General features: G+C 40.6%; 1 protein-coding gene across 6 annotated transcripts in view; it reads left to right on the forward strand.

Annotated features, from left to right (window-relative positions):
- Nucleotides 1–18323, forward strand: part of hdac1 (histone deacetylase 1) — a 77121-nt gene that overhangs the window by 10296 nt on the left and 48502 nt on the right. For 5 of the 6 annotated variants that reach the window (XM_048596961.1, XM_020534799.2, XM_048596960.1 and 2 more), the window contains 2 exons: nt 16001–16113; nt 16214–16331. In XM_048596961.1, the coding sequence (XP_048452918.1) occupies nt 16001–16113; nt 16214–16331 (231 nt within the window). Of the gene's footprint in view, nt 1–1533; nt 1677–16000; nt 16114–16213; nt 16332–18323 lie in introns of all 6 variants that reach the window. The other variant, XM_048596963.1, reaches the window with a different exon arrangement.

Genomic DNA, 18323 nt, shown 5'->3' on the forward strand with positions numbered 1-18323 from the left:
TAGAGTCCTCTACGTTTCAATGTGATCACTTCTCATTCTTCTAAATTACAATGAGTAGAGTCCCAACCTGTTTAGCCTTTGTTCATAAAACAATCCCTCCATATCAGAAATCGTTCTAGTACTTCTCTGAACTCTGAAGGCTGCCAGCCTTCACCCAGCCACTCTGTTATTCTGGGTTTACTCTTAGTAAGAAGAGAATGGAGTTTTTTAACTTCTCAAGGACAATTATTTCATGAATGTTTTCATAAGTGGGATCCCTTCAGTTTTCATGCCACCTGATCAAAATAAGCTGCTTATGATTTTTAAATTCCAGAGGCTGATAAATAAGATCAGAGCCCATGGTGTTGGGGCAAAGTACTGGCTTGGATGGAGGATTGGCTGACTGGCAGAAGGCAGAGAATAGAGATAAAGGGTCTTTTCAGGCTGGCAGCCAGTGACTCGTGGAGTTATGCAGGGATCATCGGTGGGACCACAACTATTCACATTAGACATTAATCATCTTGATGAGGAAACTGAGGGCATTGATGCTAAGTTTGCAGATGACACAAAGATAGGTGGAGGAACAGATAGTGTTGAGGAAGTGGAGAGGCTGCAGAAAGACTTGAACAGGCTCGGAGAGTGGGCAGAGGAGTGCCAGATGGAATACAATGGGAGAAAGTGTGAGGTAATGCACTTTGGTAGGAAGAATAGAGGCATAGACTAGTTTCTAAATGGGGAAAGGCTTTGGAAATCTGAAACGCAAAGGGACATTAGAGTCCAAGTTCAGGAGTGTCCTAAGATTAACTTACAGGCTCAGTTGGCAGTTAGGAAGGCAAATGCAATGTTAAGATTCATTTCAAGAGGGCCAGAAGACAAGAACAGAGATGTACTGCTGAGACTGTACAAGACTCTGGTCAGACTGCATTTGGAATATTATGTACAGTTTTGGGCCCTGTATCTAAGGAAGGATGTGCTGGCTTTGTGGCCTTGAAGGGGCTCCAGAGGAACCTTACAGAAATTATCCCAAAAATGAAGGGCATGTCATATAAGGAGCACTTGAGGACTCTGGGTCTGTTCTCGATGGAGTTTAGAAGGATGAGGGAGTTCTTGTTGAAGCTTACAGAGTTCTGAACGGCCTAGGTAGAGTGGACGTTGAGAAGGTGTTTTCAGTAGTAGGAGGGACTAGGTCCCAAGGGCAAAGCCTGAGAGTGAAGAGATGACCCTTTAGAACTGAAATGTGGAGAAATTTCTTCAGCTAGAGGATAGTTAATCTGTGGAACTCATTGTCGTAGAACGCTGTGGAGGCCACATCGTCAGATGCCTTTAAGACAGAGCTAGACGGATTCTTGATTAGTAAAAGCACCAAGGGTTACAGGGAGAACACAGGAGAATGGACTTGAGAAACATAGCTGCCATGATCGAATGTGGAGCAGATTCGATGAGCCGAATTTCCTAATTTTGCTCCAATGTGTTATGATCTTATAATCAGGCCAGGTAAGGCTTTTCTGTATAAAAACTTACCTTGTGCAGCGGCAGCCTTCTTGCTTTCAGCAGCGGGAGTGGAGAGAACGTGAGCCAGGAAGTGAACTAATATATTTGGGCATTGGCTAAACCTGAAATACGACACGTGTAGTGTCTCCTACCCATCCTCCTCCTCCTCTAACCAAAAAAAAAAGACTGTGTGGAGAGTCGGTAAGGTAAGGCTTTTTTTTTTAATCTTTTGGAAATCTAGAGTAGAGGGAATGGAAGCTAGGGCAGTTGCATGCTCCTCTTGCAGGATGTGGGAGGTAAGGGTCACTGCTGGTGTGCCCTCTGACTTCACCTGAGAGAAGCGCACCCAACTTCAGCCCCTAAAAAGCCACTTTAGGGAACAGGAGCTGGAGCTGGATGAACTCCAGATCATTCGGGAGGCTGAGGGGTGATAGAGAAGAGTTATAAGGAGGTGGTCACACCCAAGGTACAGGAAAAAGGTGACTGGGTGACTGTCAGTAGGGGGAAAGGGAATAGGCAGAGAGTGCAGGGATCCTCTGTGGCTGTTCCCCTCAATAGTAAGTATACAGTTTTGGATACTGTTGGGGGGGAGTGACCTACCAGGGGAAGGCCATAGCGGACAGGTCTCTGGCACTGAGCCTGGCCCTGTGGCACAGAAGGGAAGGGGGGAGAATAGGAGAGCAATTGTAGTGGGGGATTCAATAGGAAGAGGCACAGACAGGCGGTTCTGTGGATGCGAACAAGACGAATGGATGGTATGTTGCCTCCCGGGTGCCAGGGTCCGTGACGTCTCCGATCCTGTCTTCAGGATCCTTAAGGGGGAGGGTGAGCAACCAGCAGTCATGGTACACATCAGTACCAATGACATAGGTAGAAAAAGGACTGAGAATGTGAAAAACGAGTACAGGGAGTTAGGTTGGCAGCTGAAGTCCAGGACAAACAGGGTAATTATCTCTGGATTACTACTAGTGCCACGTGATGACGAGGTAAGAAATAGGGAGAGAGTGCAGTTAAACACGTGGCTACAGGGCTGGTGTAGGAGGGAGGGCTTTCATTATGTGGATAATTGGAGCAAATTCTGGGGAAGGTAGGACCTGAACTGGAAGGGCACAAATATCCTGGGAGGGAGATTTGCTCGAGCTATACGGGATGGGGAACTGGATTCGTAATTCAGAGGATGAGGTATTCAGCTTTCCAACAGACACAACAGGGAGTGAGGTTGTTAATAAAGAAATGCGTTCGATGGAATGTAATTGTGGACACAGGGATGTTTTGAAGTGTGTATATCTCAATGCTAGAAGTATCAGAAATAAGGCGGATGAACTTAGAGCATGGATCCCTACTTGGAACTATGATGTTGTGGCCATTACAGAAACTTGGGTAACTCAGGGACAGGAATGGTTGTTGGAAGTTCCCGGATTTAGATGCTTTAAAAGAAATAGGGAGGGTGGTAAAAGAGGCAGGGGAGTGGCATTGCTAGTCAGGGCTAGTATAGCAGCTACTGAAAGGCAGTTCAAGAATGATATGTCTACAGAGTCAGTTTGGGTTGAGGTTCAGAACAAGAAAGGAGCAGTCACTCGTTAGGGTTTTTTACAGACCCCCTAATAGTTGCAGAGAAGTGGAGGAGCGGATTGGAAGAGAGATACTGGAAAGATGCAGAAGTCACAGGGTTGTAGTCATGGGTGACTTCAACTTTCCAAATCTTGATTGGAAACTTTTTAGTTGTAATTAGTTTAGATGGAGCGGATTTTGTCCAGTGTGTTCAGGAAGGATTCCTGATGCAGTATGTAGATAGTCCAACACGAGGAGAGGCCACTTTGGATTTGGTGCTCGGCAATGAACTGGACCAAGTGTTAGACCTGTTGGTAGGAGAGCATTTTGACGGTAGCGATCATAACTCTTTTACTTTTACAGTAGTCATGGAAAAGGATAGGTACATACAGCAGGGTAAGGTTTATAATTGGGGGAAGGGTAATTGTAATTCTGTTAGGCAAGAACTGGGTAAGATAAAATGGGAAGAGCACTATAGAAATGTGGAGATTGTTTAAAGAATTCATACTGCGTGTGATCGATATGTTTGTCCCTAGCAGGCAGGGAAGATGCGGTCGAGTGAGGGAGCCTTGGTTCTCAAGAGAGGTTGAATGACTAGTTAAGAAGAAGAAGGATGTTTATATAAGGTTTAGAAAACAAGGATTGGAAAAGGCTCTAGAGGGATACAAGTTAGCCAGGAGAGAGCTGAAGAAAGGGCTTAGAAGAGCTATTTGGGGGCATGAGAAAACCTTGGCAGATAGGATCAAGGAAAACTCCAAGGCTTTTTACACGTGCGTGAAGAATAAGAGAATACCAGAGTAAGGGTAGGGCCAATCAATGATTGTAAAGGGAATTTGTGCACGGAGTCTAAAGCGATAGGAGAGGTCCTTAATGAATACTTTTCTTTGGTGTTCACAACTGAGAGAGACCTAGTTGTAGGGGAGGACAGCTTGAAACAGGCTGGTAGGCTAGAGGAAGTGGATGTTAGTAAGGAAGATGTACTAGGAATTTTGAGGAACTTGAAGACAGATAAATCCTCCAGGCCTGATGGGATTTATCCAAGGATTCTATGGGAAGCGAGGGAAGAGATCGCAGGACCTTTGGCGATGATCTTTTCGTCCTCACTGCCCATGGGTATAGTGCCAGAAGATTGGAGAGTAGCAAACGTCATTCCCTTGTTCAAAAAAGGGAATAGGGATAACCCCGGAAATTACAGGCCAGTTAGTCTTACTTCAGTGGTGGGCAAATTATTGGAAAGGGCTCTGAGAGATAGGATTTATGATCACTTGGATAGGCACATTTTGATTCGTGATAGTCAGCATGGATTTGTGAGGGGTAGATCATGCGTCACAAACCTTACTGAATTCTTTGAAGAGGTGACCAAACACGTGGATGAAGGTAGAGCAGTGGATGTGGTATATATGGATTTAAGTAAGGCATTTGATAAGGTTCCCCATGGTAGGCTCATGCAGAAAGTAAGGAGGCATGGGATGGGGGAAATGTGGCAGATCGGATTCAAAATTGGCTGATCCTTAGCAGACAAAGTGGGGTAGTGGATGGAAAATTTTCAACATGGTGCTCAGTTACGAGTGGTGTATCACAAGGATCTGTTCTGGGTCCTCTTCTATTTGTGATTTTTGTAAATGATTTGGATGTAGGAGTGGAAGGGTGGATTAGTAAGTTCGCGGACGATACGAAGGTGGGTCGAGTTGTGGATTAGGTGGAGGGCTGTTCTCGGTTGCAAAAGGACATTGATAGAATGCAGAGCTGGGCTGAGAAGTGGCAGATGGAGTTTAACCCTGAAAAGTGTGAGATGATTCATTTTGGAAGGACAAACTTGAAAGCAGAATACAGGGTTAACGGAAAGGTTCTTGGCAGTGTGGAGGAGCAGAGGGATCTTGGGGTTCATGTCCACAGTTCCCTGAAAGCTGCCACCTCGGTGGATAGAGTTGTTCAGAACGCGTTTGGTGTGTCAGCTTTCATTAATAGAGGGATTGAGTTCAAGAGCCGTGAAGTTATGCTCCAGCTATACAAAAGCCTAGTTCAGCCACATCTGGAGTATTGCGTCCAGTTCTGGTCGCCTCATTACAGGAAAGATGTGGAAGCATTGGAAAAGGTGCAGAGGAGATTTACCAGGATGTTGCCTAGAATGGAGGGAAGGTCTTACAAGGAAAGGTTGAGAGAGCTCGGACTTTTCTCTTTAGAATGACGAAGGATGAGAGGTGACTTGTTAGAGGTGTACAAAATGATCAGAGGTATAAATAGAGTGGACAGCCAGAGACTTTTTCCTAGGGTGGAGGTAGCTATTACGATGTGGGCATAGTTTTAAAGTGAGTGGAGGTAGGTATAGGGGAGACGTCAGAGGGAGGTTCATTACTCAAAGTGGTAGGGGCGTGGAATGCATTGCCGGAAAGCGTAGTGAAGTTGGCCTCATTCGGGGCATTTAAGTGGCTATTAGATAGGCATATGGATGATAGTATAAGGTAGGGGTGGAGGTAAGATAGACCTTAGGTTTGGGGTAAAAGTTTGGCACAACATCGTGGGCTGAAGGGCCTGTACTGTGCTGTACTATTCTATGTTCTGTTTCTAGAATGTGCAGAATTTCTGTTGATAGATCTCTGGCATAAACTGGTACAGACTTAAGATAACCTTTTACTACCTCCTAATCATTGGTAATTTCCTCAGGGGGGAGGGAGTAAACCTGGTGAACTTTCCCTGAAAGCTTACTGTACAATAATTAGGACTGATGTTAGACTGGCATCTATAACAGCTGGACTAACCACTCAAAAGAGATAAAGAATGCTTCTATTTCTGTCTCATCAAATTTTTGGATTAAACAGATAGACCAAATTGCATCTGCCCTTGGGTCTGTACCAGTGGTTTCTTCTGGGGACACAATAAACCTCCTGCTCCACAGCTTGAGCTGTCTTAGTTCCATTCCCTCGTTTGCTGTTTTCCTGAAACTCTCTCTCTTCTCTTCTTGTTCTTTCTAAATTCTCTCCCTCTTTCCTTTCTCTCATTCTCTTGCCCTTTGCTCTTCTTTCTCTTGAAATTCTGATTTCTGTGACTCTAGTTGTTTTGTAGAAGGGGATGACACAGTGGTAATGTCACTGGAATACTAATCCAGAGACTGGGTTAATGTTTTGGCTCATGGGTTCAAATCCTAGCATGGCAGATAGTGAAATTTGAATTACAAACTATTTTAATGGTAACCGTAGAACCATTTCTCATTGACCTAAAAGCCAATCTTTTTCCCTTTAGGGAAGGAAATCTTCCAACCTTATCCGGTCGGGTCTACATGTGACTTCAAATCCGTAGCAATGTGGGTGACTCTTAATTGCCCCCTGAAATGGCCCAGAGAACCAATTGGTTCAAGGACAGTTAAGGATGGCAACAATTGCTGGCCTTGCCCGCATTCCTTACAATAATGAGAAAATCACTGTACTACCACTACATCTGTTTCATCATCTTCAGTTTTCACCTGTCAACCTTTGTCCACCCATTTCCTTACATGTGTTTTCTGGCTTTAAGGTGGAATCCTAATCCTAAGTACCTCGCTGAACCTTTGAACTGTTTGAGGGACAGAACTTTTAAATCTTCAAAAATAACTTCCCCCTAATTCTGCTAGGAATGTGCTGGCATCAAATGCAGATATTTTTAACCAGTAGCAATGCAAATTCAAGAAACCTTTTTGCAGATTTTTTTCTTTCAAAATTGGTTTCACAGTGAGAGTTTACCCAGTTTAATTCTTTAGTTTCATCTGTGAATTCAAATCCTGTCCAAGAGACTTTTATTTGTTATGATCAGTCCCCAGACCAAGTTCCCCAATTCGTTATGGCTGTAGACAAGATGCCACTAACTCTCTGAGTGACGATGCATGAGCTGGCTCCCCTTGATTATCTACCTGTGCTGGTTACAACAAGGTTCATTTTAAGTGGCTCTCTTCCCTTGTGGATACCTTTGTCCCAAACCCCAAACTACTGTTTTAATAGACCTCTTTGAATCAACAAAAATTGATTTTATTAATTCCTGAGCATGAGAAGAAATGAGAGTGCAGTGCTCTTGTATGCAGATTAGAAATAAATGGTGAGTCCAAAAAATTCAGTTATAAAAGAAATAAGGATCAGTCTCTGAATTGTTGTGGAGAATGGATAGTTGCAGGTTGCATGCAGCAAATGTTACCAGTAGCATTGACATTGATACTTGAACAGTTGAATTCAAAATTCTTATTTTTGTATGTTGATTGAAACTCTTGTCCTGTTTCCTTTTGACAATGACTTGCAGCACTCAATGAGCTAGAGCCTTTTCCTTTTACGAGTGGCACAGGAGTGTTTAAATGGCTGTTCTCAAAGCTGTGACCATCACAGCAGTCTATTACATACATGACAACGTCAGGCCATTAACACAGAACAGGGCTGAAGTTTGCTTCTAACCTCTGCCCCTGTGTATATGTGAAAGAAGTAAAATGCAAGTATGTCTCTCACTGAGACTCCTGTGTATTTTTACCATCATGTTCACTTCCTGAGACACACTCAAGAGATTAGAAATTCAGCTTGAAGTATGCTTTCTCCCTGTTAAGCTTCTTCTGCACCTCATCAGGTAAGAACTTCCATAATCTCTCACTCTCCAGGCAGACACTGAACCTAGGTCTGCAGTCAACTTTTGGGTGTATGTCCTTTCCATTTTTTTTCAAGAACTCTTTAGTTAAAATTCTATATGTTCATTCGTAATCCATAGTCATGACGACCCTTTTAGTGCAGCTCAACAACACAATGAGAATCTCTTCTACTGATCAGTATGCTAATCTTGAGAACTCAGTTGAAGTTAGTGCAACACACCTCAAAGACAGTAGTGTTTATTAGTGTTCACACTCATGTATCTTGTTTCCGCCTGCATAAAAATCAGAGCAGCAGAAATCAAAATTTCAAGGCGCATCTAATGCCCATAAGCAGCTGAATGTTTACAGAGCTCCAAACATGAGATTCATATGGGTCATTGATTCAAGTGGAAAAGAAAAGCTGCATAATATTAGGCATAATTTTAACTTCTAACCAATTTAGTTCATTTGGTGACTAGCCATTTTACACCCTGGGAAATAAAAAATAGACAACCTAGTTGCAATTAGCTTCTAATATACTGATCAATTTTTTGCCAGGTGGGTTTGGTTAAAAATTCCCCCCATTATGTTGAGCTTGATTGGACTTTTGGCCTCACCCTTTTCCTGTCTTTTGAGGCCCAGTATTGGTATCCACGTATTTAGCTGGACTGCACACCCTAAAAGTTCATCTGTAAACCTTTCTTGCTTTCCTGTATTAAGATGATCACTGAAGCTCAAAATTCTGAGCATGCTTTTAGTCATCTCTAAGATTGTTTGCTTTTAGCGCAGGATTGACCTTGTCTAATTATACTTCGATAAAGCATTTTGGAATGATTTTCTCTGTCAAAATGCTACATCAGTTCTACTTCTAGCTTAAGTACCTCTGATTGATACTTCTCAATTTGTGTCCATCCAAGGTACATTTATAAACAGTTGTGACTCAGTCAATAGCACTCTAACCTCCTGTGACAGAGCACTGTGGGACTTGAATATAGGTTGTCTTTTGACATTTTAGTGCAGTATTGACAGAGGTACTGACAAGCTCAGGGTGGATGTAAAAGATCCCATGGTACCAATTTGAAAAAGAGGAGTAGTGTTCTCCTTTATTTCCTGATCAATGTTTAACCCTCAACCATTACCAAAAAAGAAACAGATTATCTGGTCATTGCCACATTGCTGTTTGAAGGACCTTACCACTTGCAAGTTGGCTGCTTCATTTTCTGCTGCAGTGACTGCACACCTGAGGTACTTCAAGGGTTGCAATGTTTTTGTGATGTTCTGAGGTCAAAAAAGGGTCTATACAAATATAAAACTTAACTGATTACTGCATAGTAATACAATAATGATAATGTTTACTGATGAACTTGTTCTTTTTATCCAAAGAAATTTGTAATTGCCATTCAATACCTGACAACTCTCCCCATCTCATAGTTTGAACCTGGAAACTTTCTCGTGTCACTGAGGCTGAGTAGAACACAATGTAGTGATTTGGAAAAGCTCTGCAGGTCTGGCAGCATCTGTGAAGAAAAAGTCAAGAGTTAACGTTTCGGGTCCAGTGACCCTTCCTTAGTTCTGTGGCAGGGTCACCAGACCCGAAACATTAACTCTGATTTTTCCTTCTGTGCCAGACCTGCTGAGTTTTTCCAGCAACTTCTGTTTTTGTTCCTGATTTTCAACATCTGCAGTTATTTCGGTTTTTACAATATAGTGATTTACCTACTGAGTTACCTGGGGAGCTTTATAGTATCTGGTCTTTGCTTTGACAAGAGATTTTTGCTTAATTTGAGTACTAAATTTCATCATCAACCAACCTCTGTGGGACTTCATTTTTTTGCTGAATACAGATGTTTAAACTTCTGCTTTGTTTTCTTCTTCTTTGTTTTCTACTGGTTCCTGCTTAATTTCTAGACTGGAAGAATTTTATTCTGAATCCAGCAGCAAAATAATGTATCACATTTAAAGTATATGATGGAAACCTATTTAAAGTGTTTTTCTTAATTGCAGTTTTATATAACTAGAGCATAATCGTAGTAAAGGAAACCTATTTTGTGATGGTGTTAGACTTATTGCAAAGTTTAGCTATGACCATATCCATGGAGATTTTGTTGGTCTTTTTCCATGCTTCCTCACATTTAGTTTTACCGAAAATGTTACGGAATCCTAGGGGCAAATTTTCCAGCAATCCCACACCAGATTCCCACTGCAGCCCTTCATTTTTTACGAAAGATAGGAGCCACATTTCTGAGAGAAGATTCTGCTCAGGTCTCCATCAAAATTATGAAGTAATAGTTCCATTCTGACAGGTTTTTGTCGCGTAGAACTGTCAGAGGAAGGTAAACCATAGCCCACTTTTACAGTAGTGAGCTGCTGTAATCTGAAGTTTTAAAGATCCAGGCATCTATTTTGACAGTAGCTGTCAATGGGTCAGTATATAGGATAACTGATGTCAGCGTCTTGGGAGGATTGAGAGTCAGGTGCTTAGGGTGCTACCTGTGAATGTATTTCCTTAATAGTCTAACGTTTCCCGAGTAACTCTTTCACTTAATTTCATTGGAGCAAGCCAGTTTTTATGGAGACTTTCATAGGCTTCTGGGCATAGTGGAAAATTCAGTTGCCAGGCAATTCCTTTGGAGTGTGCCACAATGAGAATCTGCAGAGCCTCCATGTACAGCTCCAATCTATGCTCACAAACCAACTATCTGGCCAGTGGAAAACTGCCCCAAAAGAGTAGTTCTACCTCAGAAGGAGACATTCAAACCGCAACCTAAGGTCCATCCCTGTGCAAGAGCAGTTCACCTAATTCAAGTCTGGTACCCTTTATCCATTAGTGCTGCAACTTAACAGTGTCACCTGCACGCCACAGTTTACAAAGGCACTGCAAAATGCCACACAAGGGCATGAAATTGTTTTTCTGTCACCTTGAACTATAAGGATATGCTGTGAAATGCAATTCTGCCTTGTTTAGATCATGTGAGGTTTGAGGGAAGCAAGCTTTTAGTAATCCCATCACACTTAAAATCTCCTCCTGTACTTCATGACTTGTGCTACATACATTGAATAAGATCCCCACGTCAAGGCATTCTATAGCCAGCCTTGTCAGAATCCTCCATGATAAACTACATGGAGAACTATGTAAGTCATCATTGTGTATGATGTGAATGCTGTATGCACATGTTAGAAGGAAATTGTTCAGTTTCTGATATTCCTTACCCAGCTTCATTACCAATCGATCCATCTACAGCAGGGATTATTGTTGCTGTGGCCATGGTGCTACGAAGGCACAGAAAAATTGAAGAATAGCTGCACCTGAAAGCCCAGAAACCGCAGCAACCTGCCAAGACTGCCAAACTTCTCCAGATGAGTAAGGCAAATTGTGAATGTTCTGGAACACTGGCACAGAACAATACCAACTGCTGGAGTGGGACCTGTGAACCTGAAGGGGTGGGTGGCCATCCTGTCCCTGTGGCTTTGAAGTTGAAGGTGCGCTAAACCTTTATGCACCTAGTCACTGCAAAGATCCTCTGAAGATCTGTATGGAATGTCTTAGTCCTCAACCCAGAGATGTATCAAGCCTAATACCAAAGTACTGAGTGCCGGATCATCTCGATTCCGAGGTCAGTGCTACAGCCCAGCAAAGGCTTTGCCAACATATCTGGTATCTCCCAGGTACAGGCCACCGTAGACTACACTTTGCATTGAAAGCACCATGTATTAATGCATCAGACTTCTTTAACGGAAAAGGCTTTAGTTCCATCAATATAGAAGAGAAGTGTGATCATTGGTATCACATCTTAAAAGTCTGCACCAGGTGCCCTGCAAGCTGCCATGATGCCTGTATCCTTGAAAACCGTCATGTTCTGCTTCATTTCAAGCGGTCAGATGCCTTTGGAGGTCCCAGTGCCTTACAAAGACCAGGACACGAAGGCTTCCCTCTGCAACCATGGCTGATCACTGCATTACATAACCCCCTGACTGAGAACAAGTGTCAAAGAAATGCAGCCCATTCTGTCACAAGCCATTGTGGAGCAGATGATGGCCCTCCTGAAGATGAGGTTCAGATGCATGAATTTTTGTATGGCAAGGTCTAGCCAGAGTGTGCTGCATGGTTCTAGTGGCAAGGAGGGAATGTGATAGACACTGAAGAGGATGAAGATGAGGACATTAGGCAGGAACATTGCCTTCAGCACATCAGAGCAGTGTAGTGTCAGGTTCAACAAGTGAGGCAGGACCCTGACACCTTGTTCCACTCGATCTGAACTAGGTGTAGTGATCATTCATTGACTGTAAATTTATTGTTGCTCAAAAAGCAATTGGCCCCTGATTGTTCACAGAAGCAAATGTAGCTTATTTTCTTTTCCTTTGTTCTTCTTGGCTTTCGCTGTTATTCTTTAAAAGTTAATATTTTTAACCATTTGAACCACTCAAGCATTTGATGTTCCCACATTGAACAAAACAAAATGTAATGCTATGCTGGGAGTTAGGGGAGAATGGCAGTCCTACATAGCTCTAAGGATGTGTAGTCCATGTGGCTTGACTTTTCTAGCTGCAGTTAGAATGAATGTATTGCAGTCAGGTGAAATAGCAATACATTGAATAATTGGAAGTTATATTTACAATCAAGCATCATCTACTTGTACTTTGAAAGGTAATTATTGGCTGGTAGCATTTGATCTGGTGCACAACTGGGCTTTACAAATGACACGGGCGGCAGAATTCACAGAAGTCTTGGTAGTGCAAAAACGTTTATGGTTGGTGAGTGCATGATGTGTAAGAATGGTGCCGTAGACGCATGTTACATGCATAATGCGGTCACGAGCACAAAATTGTATCAAGAATCTCACTGGACCTCAGACAGAAGCCATCTATGAAACTCTTAAAAATTGTTTCATAGCCAATTGTTTGTAAAATTCAACCCATTTTCTTCATCTGTCCCGTCTACTTTTTTTTTACAGTTAGTATACTTTATACTGTATTTAAATGATTTTTACAGGTACACCATTAGTTATCTTAAGCCACAGTACAAATTGAATGCAGAAAATTAGTTGCTCAAAAAATCTTCTTACTCCTTGCCGTGTATAATAAGCTTTGAAATTCCGAATGTCCACATTTGCTCCAATCTGGAAATACAGACAACAATAAAACCTTATACAAGTTGTCAGTGTAGACAGTGTGTAGAATTCAAAGTTGCTTGGTTAGTTATTCTTGTCACTGGTATTTTCTTGAATAAACCAGTGAGAATGGATTTTGAAGTGTTACAGGCTTCAGAGTCACAAAGAATTACCAGTTGATATTTCAGTAAATAGTCCTTGCAGACATCTATCTTAAATGTAGTAACGAATTGTTGAATACTGTTTGCAAGTTAACACTGCTTCTCCATTGTACTTTGCATTGTGTGTGTTGAAGTGTGTGATTGCAATTCCAGGAAATACTTGTAAATATTTAATTTATGATAGTATGTGTTGAGAATGCAAAGTATTTTGCTTAATTGTTTTTATTCCACTGGATAAATATTTGAGTTATTTTTTATCATACTGAGAAGAATTTTAAAGAAGCAAGCATTTTGTTTCCATCAAGAGCTGTTTTATGTAGTAAGTTATGATATAGCATCAATTTCTGTATTTGGAGAACTCTGTACATTGAATTGCGATTGAAACTTTATGCGCAATAACATTATACTTTTTTTATAGTGCTTTTAATGCAGAGAAATCCTTCATAGGAAGACAGTGATGGATTGTAAGTCTTGGTATTATATTAGCTAGGCATTAATTGATAAAAACAAGCCAATGAGTGAGCTGCTAACATCAAGGTATTCTGATCAGTTGATAAATGTAGGGGAGATTAGCAAATCATTCTGGTTTATTTAGATAATCCAAAAGCTCTTATGGTGCAGTGCTACTGTCCCCCTTTCTGAGCCTGATGTGTTGAAGTCCGACCTGCCACACAGATGTGTCATAACATGTCCCAACACGTTGATTTTAGCAAAAAATGTTGTTAGGATAGTTCACACAGTTTGGCAAATGGTTATCATTAGTTGAAAATGTTTAGCTATGCTTGTCAATGATTAAACGTTTCTGGTCAATGTGGAGCTTATGAGCTTAGTTAAATATGGAACAATTAGAAACCACAATAAGTTATTCTAGTTGTGTATATAATCTGGTTGTGTAATGTTTCTGTTATCCTGCCTTGAGAAGGCTGTTGATGAGATCCAGAAGGGAGCTAAGGATAATTTGTTCATTTATAAATTGAGGCCCAAGGAGTTGACCTTGTCTTTGATGGAAAAGAAATAGCAGAGGATACAAGAACAATTTTTATTTTGTAATCTATCATAAAATGTAGATCTAAACGGGCTGTTTAATTTAGATTATGGTTGCATAACATGGAAGTGAAATAATTTTCTCCCATCTAGAATGGAACACACTTCTAACAAAGTTAATTATTGTGTTGATTAGCACAATTAAAGTCGGTAAATAATTAGACATTCTAAGCACGTGTATACAAGAATATGATTTAATACTATTGTATGATGTATGCTCATGACCAGAGAATGAATGAAGCAACATGCTATGAAGTTTAGTATGAATATTATTTGAGATTTGGGAAACCCTTCGCAGAAGCTTGTCTCAGAGTTAGGTAGAATCTGCAGTGACCAGATTCTGCGCAAAATTATCTGTGAGTTTGTGCACCATTTGGATCTTTGCCTCAACTAGCTGAAATAATGGCTGCAGATCCTGGCACTACAGTTTTCTGCTTGTAAGACCGTACAGTGAGCTGATGGTCTCAGATACATTTCTCTGTTATATTATGTTGGGCAAGGTCCTTAATTAGCTTTCTGCCCTTTCTTTAGCCATTTCACAATTTATTCTTGGTAGCAAAAGGCTTAGTAGAAAATATTTTGTGCACTAAAAATAAAAATTAATAAACTGGCTATTTGCGAGTCAAAATGTGTCATCTTCCACATATTGCTAATATATTATGCAGAATAACATCAAGTAACATGAGATTTGTAGCTATGTGGAAAGATTGGATAAGCTAGAATTATTTTTTCTCAGAACAGAGGAGGTGTTCAAAATTGTAAGTCACCTAAATGGAGTAGACATGAAGAACTGTTTCCCTTAACAGGGAGGACAGTTACTGAGGGACACCAATTTAAAGTGATTGGTTGAAGGATTAGAGGCACATGACTGGAATTTGCTGCTTGATGTGGTGTTAGAGACAGAAAGCCTCGATTAATTTAAAAGGTACCTGGCTCTGCACCTCAGGTGTTGTAATCTAAAAGGTCATGGACAAGGTAGTGGAAGATGAGCCAGAAGGTGTGTGGCTAGTATTTTTTTCCTTTTTCAGTTGTCTCATATAATGGACTGGTTGGGGGCCTCTTCCTTGATTGTCTTATTTCGTTCCATCTGTTACTAAAGTAATAAGTACAGACATTTGGGCATCTACCCATCGGTCAGAAATTATACCCTTACATTGTAAGAGGATTTGCCAGAGCTGCTAATCTTAAATGCAGTATTCTTTGAAGCTGCAAATGTGACCTTTAGCATTGGCAATATACTAACTTGCTCATATTCAAAGCCGCTTTGGATATTTATCCTTCAAGTTTCAATTCAATTAATCACTGGGTTAAGGAAAAATTTACTCAGATCTTTTACTCTTGTTTCTGCACCTCACATCAGCTAAATTGGATAATCTGCAACAAGTTCACTTTTTGGCTCATAAGGCGTATGCTGAATAAGCAGAAGGACCTTTTCCTCTTTGCATACTTTTATATATGAGCTTCCTTTCCTCCTCAGCAGATTTTGATTAATCAGAATAAAGTACACTACTATAGGCAACATCTACTGTACAGTTTTGTTGACAAGGATCAATTTTTTTTTGTTAAACCAGTCTTCAATTAAGATGGGGGATCAGTGTTGTTCTTTCCTAAACTTGATTGACATTGCTGATCAGTAGATTGCATTTGAAATGAAAGTTCGACCATTTGGACATACATTGTCACCATCTCAGACTTAGTACTCATAGTCACAATTCATAAAAAAATGATTTGGAAGCCCCATTATGTAATTGTTAAACTTGACTACTCTTTTTTGTCCTTTTTCATCTAATATTTGTAATTCCGTAGCTTTGGTTTGCTAAATGCCCTGTGAGTTCCTTTATCCAATTTTTTATCAAATTTTGTGTAATGTCATGTATGATTATCTACAATGTTATATTGGGATCATTTTCAATCATTTCTGAATCATGCTTTTTGATAATGATTTTTAGATTACTTAGTTGTTGGGATTCACTGATGAATAATGCCAAGTATATCATTTGCACTAAGTTCAAAGGCTTTATTTTAAAAATGCTGTCTTAAATGTATTTTTCCATCGTGATTAATGAGGAATTTGATTTTACTTTTATTAGGTGACATAGGGAACTACTATTATGGACAGGGACACCCTATGAAACCACATCGAATCCGTATGACCCATAATCTGTTGCTGAATTACGGCTTGTACAGAAAGATGGAAATCTATGTAAGTTGGTACTTCTATTTTCTAAACCTGACTAGTTGGGGAATGGAGAAGGAGAAGTGACAATGGTACAACCAACTGATTTTTGTTGTTTTTCCATTAGCGGCCACACAAGGCCACAACGGAGGAGATGACAAAATACCACAGTGATGACTACATCAAGTTCTTGCGGTCAATACGACCAGATAACATGTCAGAGTACAGCAAACAGATGCAGAGATGTAAGAAAGGAATTTAAATTGTCTTGTACAACATAAAATCATATAGGCCTAAAAATTCAGGATTTATGAATCCTCCAAAAATGAATAATCTGAAGTGTTCATGGTTCCCTTCAGAAAATTTGTCATGACATATTGTATTTTGTGCAACGGAGCCTCTCAGCTTGAACTTTGTTCCGTCACTCTTGTTTTCAGTTAAATCTGACATTGTGTTTAATACGCCCCACCCTCATCTCGCTCGCAGTTATATATCTGAAGTGATTGTGTAGCTTTAATTCTGTTCCTGGTTGATAAGTAAAGACAGTGATGAATTGTCAGGTTCCATAAGGATACGTGTGATTTTAAGCCCAGCAACTTATTAACATTTTAATTTTATATACTTTGTTCTTCTCAATATTTAGTCAATCAGAATCAATTGTAATTAGTATAGTACAGTATCTACTTAATCAGAGGTTAAAATGGGACGTAACATACTAGTTAAGCAGTAAAATGCATAATGTTATCGTTTAAAAGTTTCAAAATTCAAAATGTCCAAAGGTATATTGAGTTCTTTGTCTATACCATGGGGTGAAAGCCCATTAACTGTATTTGTCTGTCATGAGCTTCTAGAGTCTTGGCACTTAAACTGTGTCCTTGGTTAGCTAAGTCTTTCCTTTATCTCACCCAAGGATGTTCTCCATAGCTAGTTCTATAACTCCTTGAATCAGATCTCTAGCCTTCAAAACAGTTTTCTGTGATTGTATTGTTTGTATTGCCTGTCATGGTTTATTTATGGGCAGACATGTTCATAACACTTGTTAATCAGCTGTTCAGCCATTCATTCTAACTTATCTAAATCCTTATCATATGATTTAACTGTACAGTTATTCTTTAAAGTGACATCTATTCTAATCCAACAGAATGGATTTAAGTTCGGCACCCTTGCCATAGCCAGTCATGAATGATGGTGGATAATGAAACATGAAGCAGGAGGTGGAGGTTATACAAATAGCCCCATCCTCAATGATGGGGGAGCCCAACACATTAGTGCAAAAGTCAAGGCTGAAGTATTTGCGTACATATCAGCTTGACATGCCGAGCGCATGATCCCTCTCAACCTCCTCCAACATCATAGATGCTAGTCTTCAAACAATTCGATTCATTCCACGTAATACCAAGAAACAGCTGAAGACACTGGATACTAGAAAGGCAATAGGCCCTGACAATATTCCAGCAGCAGTGCTGCAAACCTGTGCTCCAAAACTAGTTGTGCACTAAGCCAAACTGTTGCGGAACAGCTACAACAGCCTCAAAATCTACAGAATCATCCAGATATGTTATTTGCATATAAAACAGAGCAGATACCATCCAGTCAGTTGCTGCCCTGTCAATCTACTCTTAAACATCTGTAAAGTTATGGAAGGAGTCATTGACAGTGCTGTCAAATAATACTTGCAAAGGAATAACTGTTTTGTTCGGCCAGGGGCACTTGGCTCCTGACTCCATTACAACCTTGGTCCAAACATGGTCAAAAAAGCTAAAATCCAAAAGTGAGGTCAGGGTGATTGGCTTTGATGTCACAGCAGCTTTTTATCAGGTATGGTATCAAGGAGTCCTAGTAAAACAGTCAGTGAGAATCATGATGTAAGCTGTCTACTGGTCGGAATTATACCTTGCACAAAGGAAGTTGGTGGTGGTCGTTGGAGATTGATCTTTGATCTTTGCTAGGATATCACTACAGGAATAAAATCAGAAAGTGATAAAAAAAAACCCAGCAGGTCTGGCAGCATCTGTGGAGAAGAAGCAGAGTTAACATTTCGGATCTAGTGACCCTTCTTCAGAACGGACCCAAAAATGGACTGGACCCGCAGCGGTAACTCTGCTTTCTCTTCACAAATGCTGCTAGACCTGCTGAGGCTTTCCTCCAATTTCTGATTTTGTTTCTGATTTCTAGCATCTACGGTTCGTTGGTTTATTTTCATCACTGCAGGAATTCTTGGTTCGTGTCCTTGGCCC

Source organism: Rhincodon typus, chromosome 5 (genome assembly GCF_021869965.1).
Source record: "Rhincodon typus isolate 14 chromosome 5, sRhiTyp1.1, whole genome shotgun sequence".
Classification (NCBI taxonomy): domain Eukaryota; kingdom Metazoa; phylum Chordata; class Chondrichthyes; order Orectolobiformes; family Rhincodontidae; genus Rhincodon; species Rhincodon typus.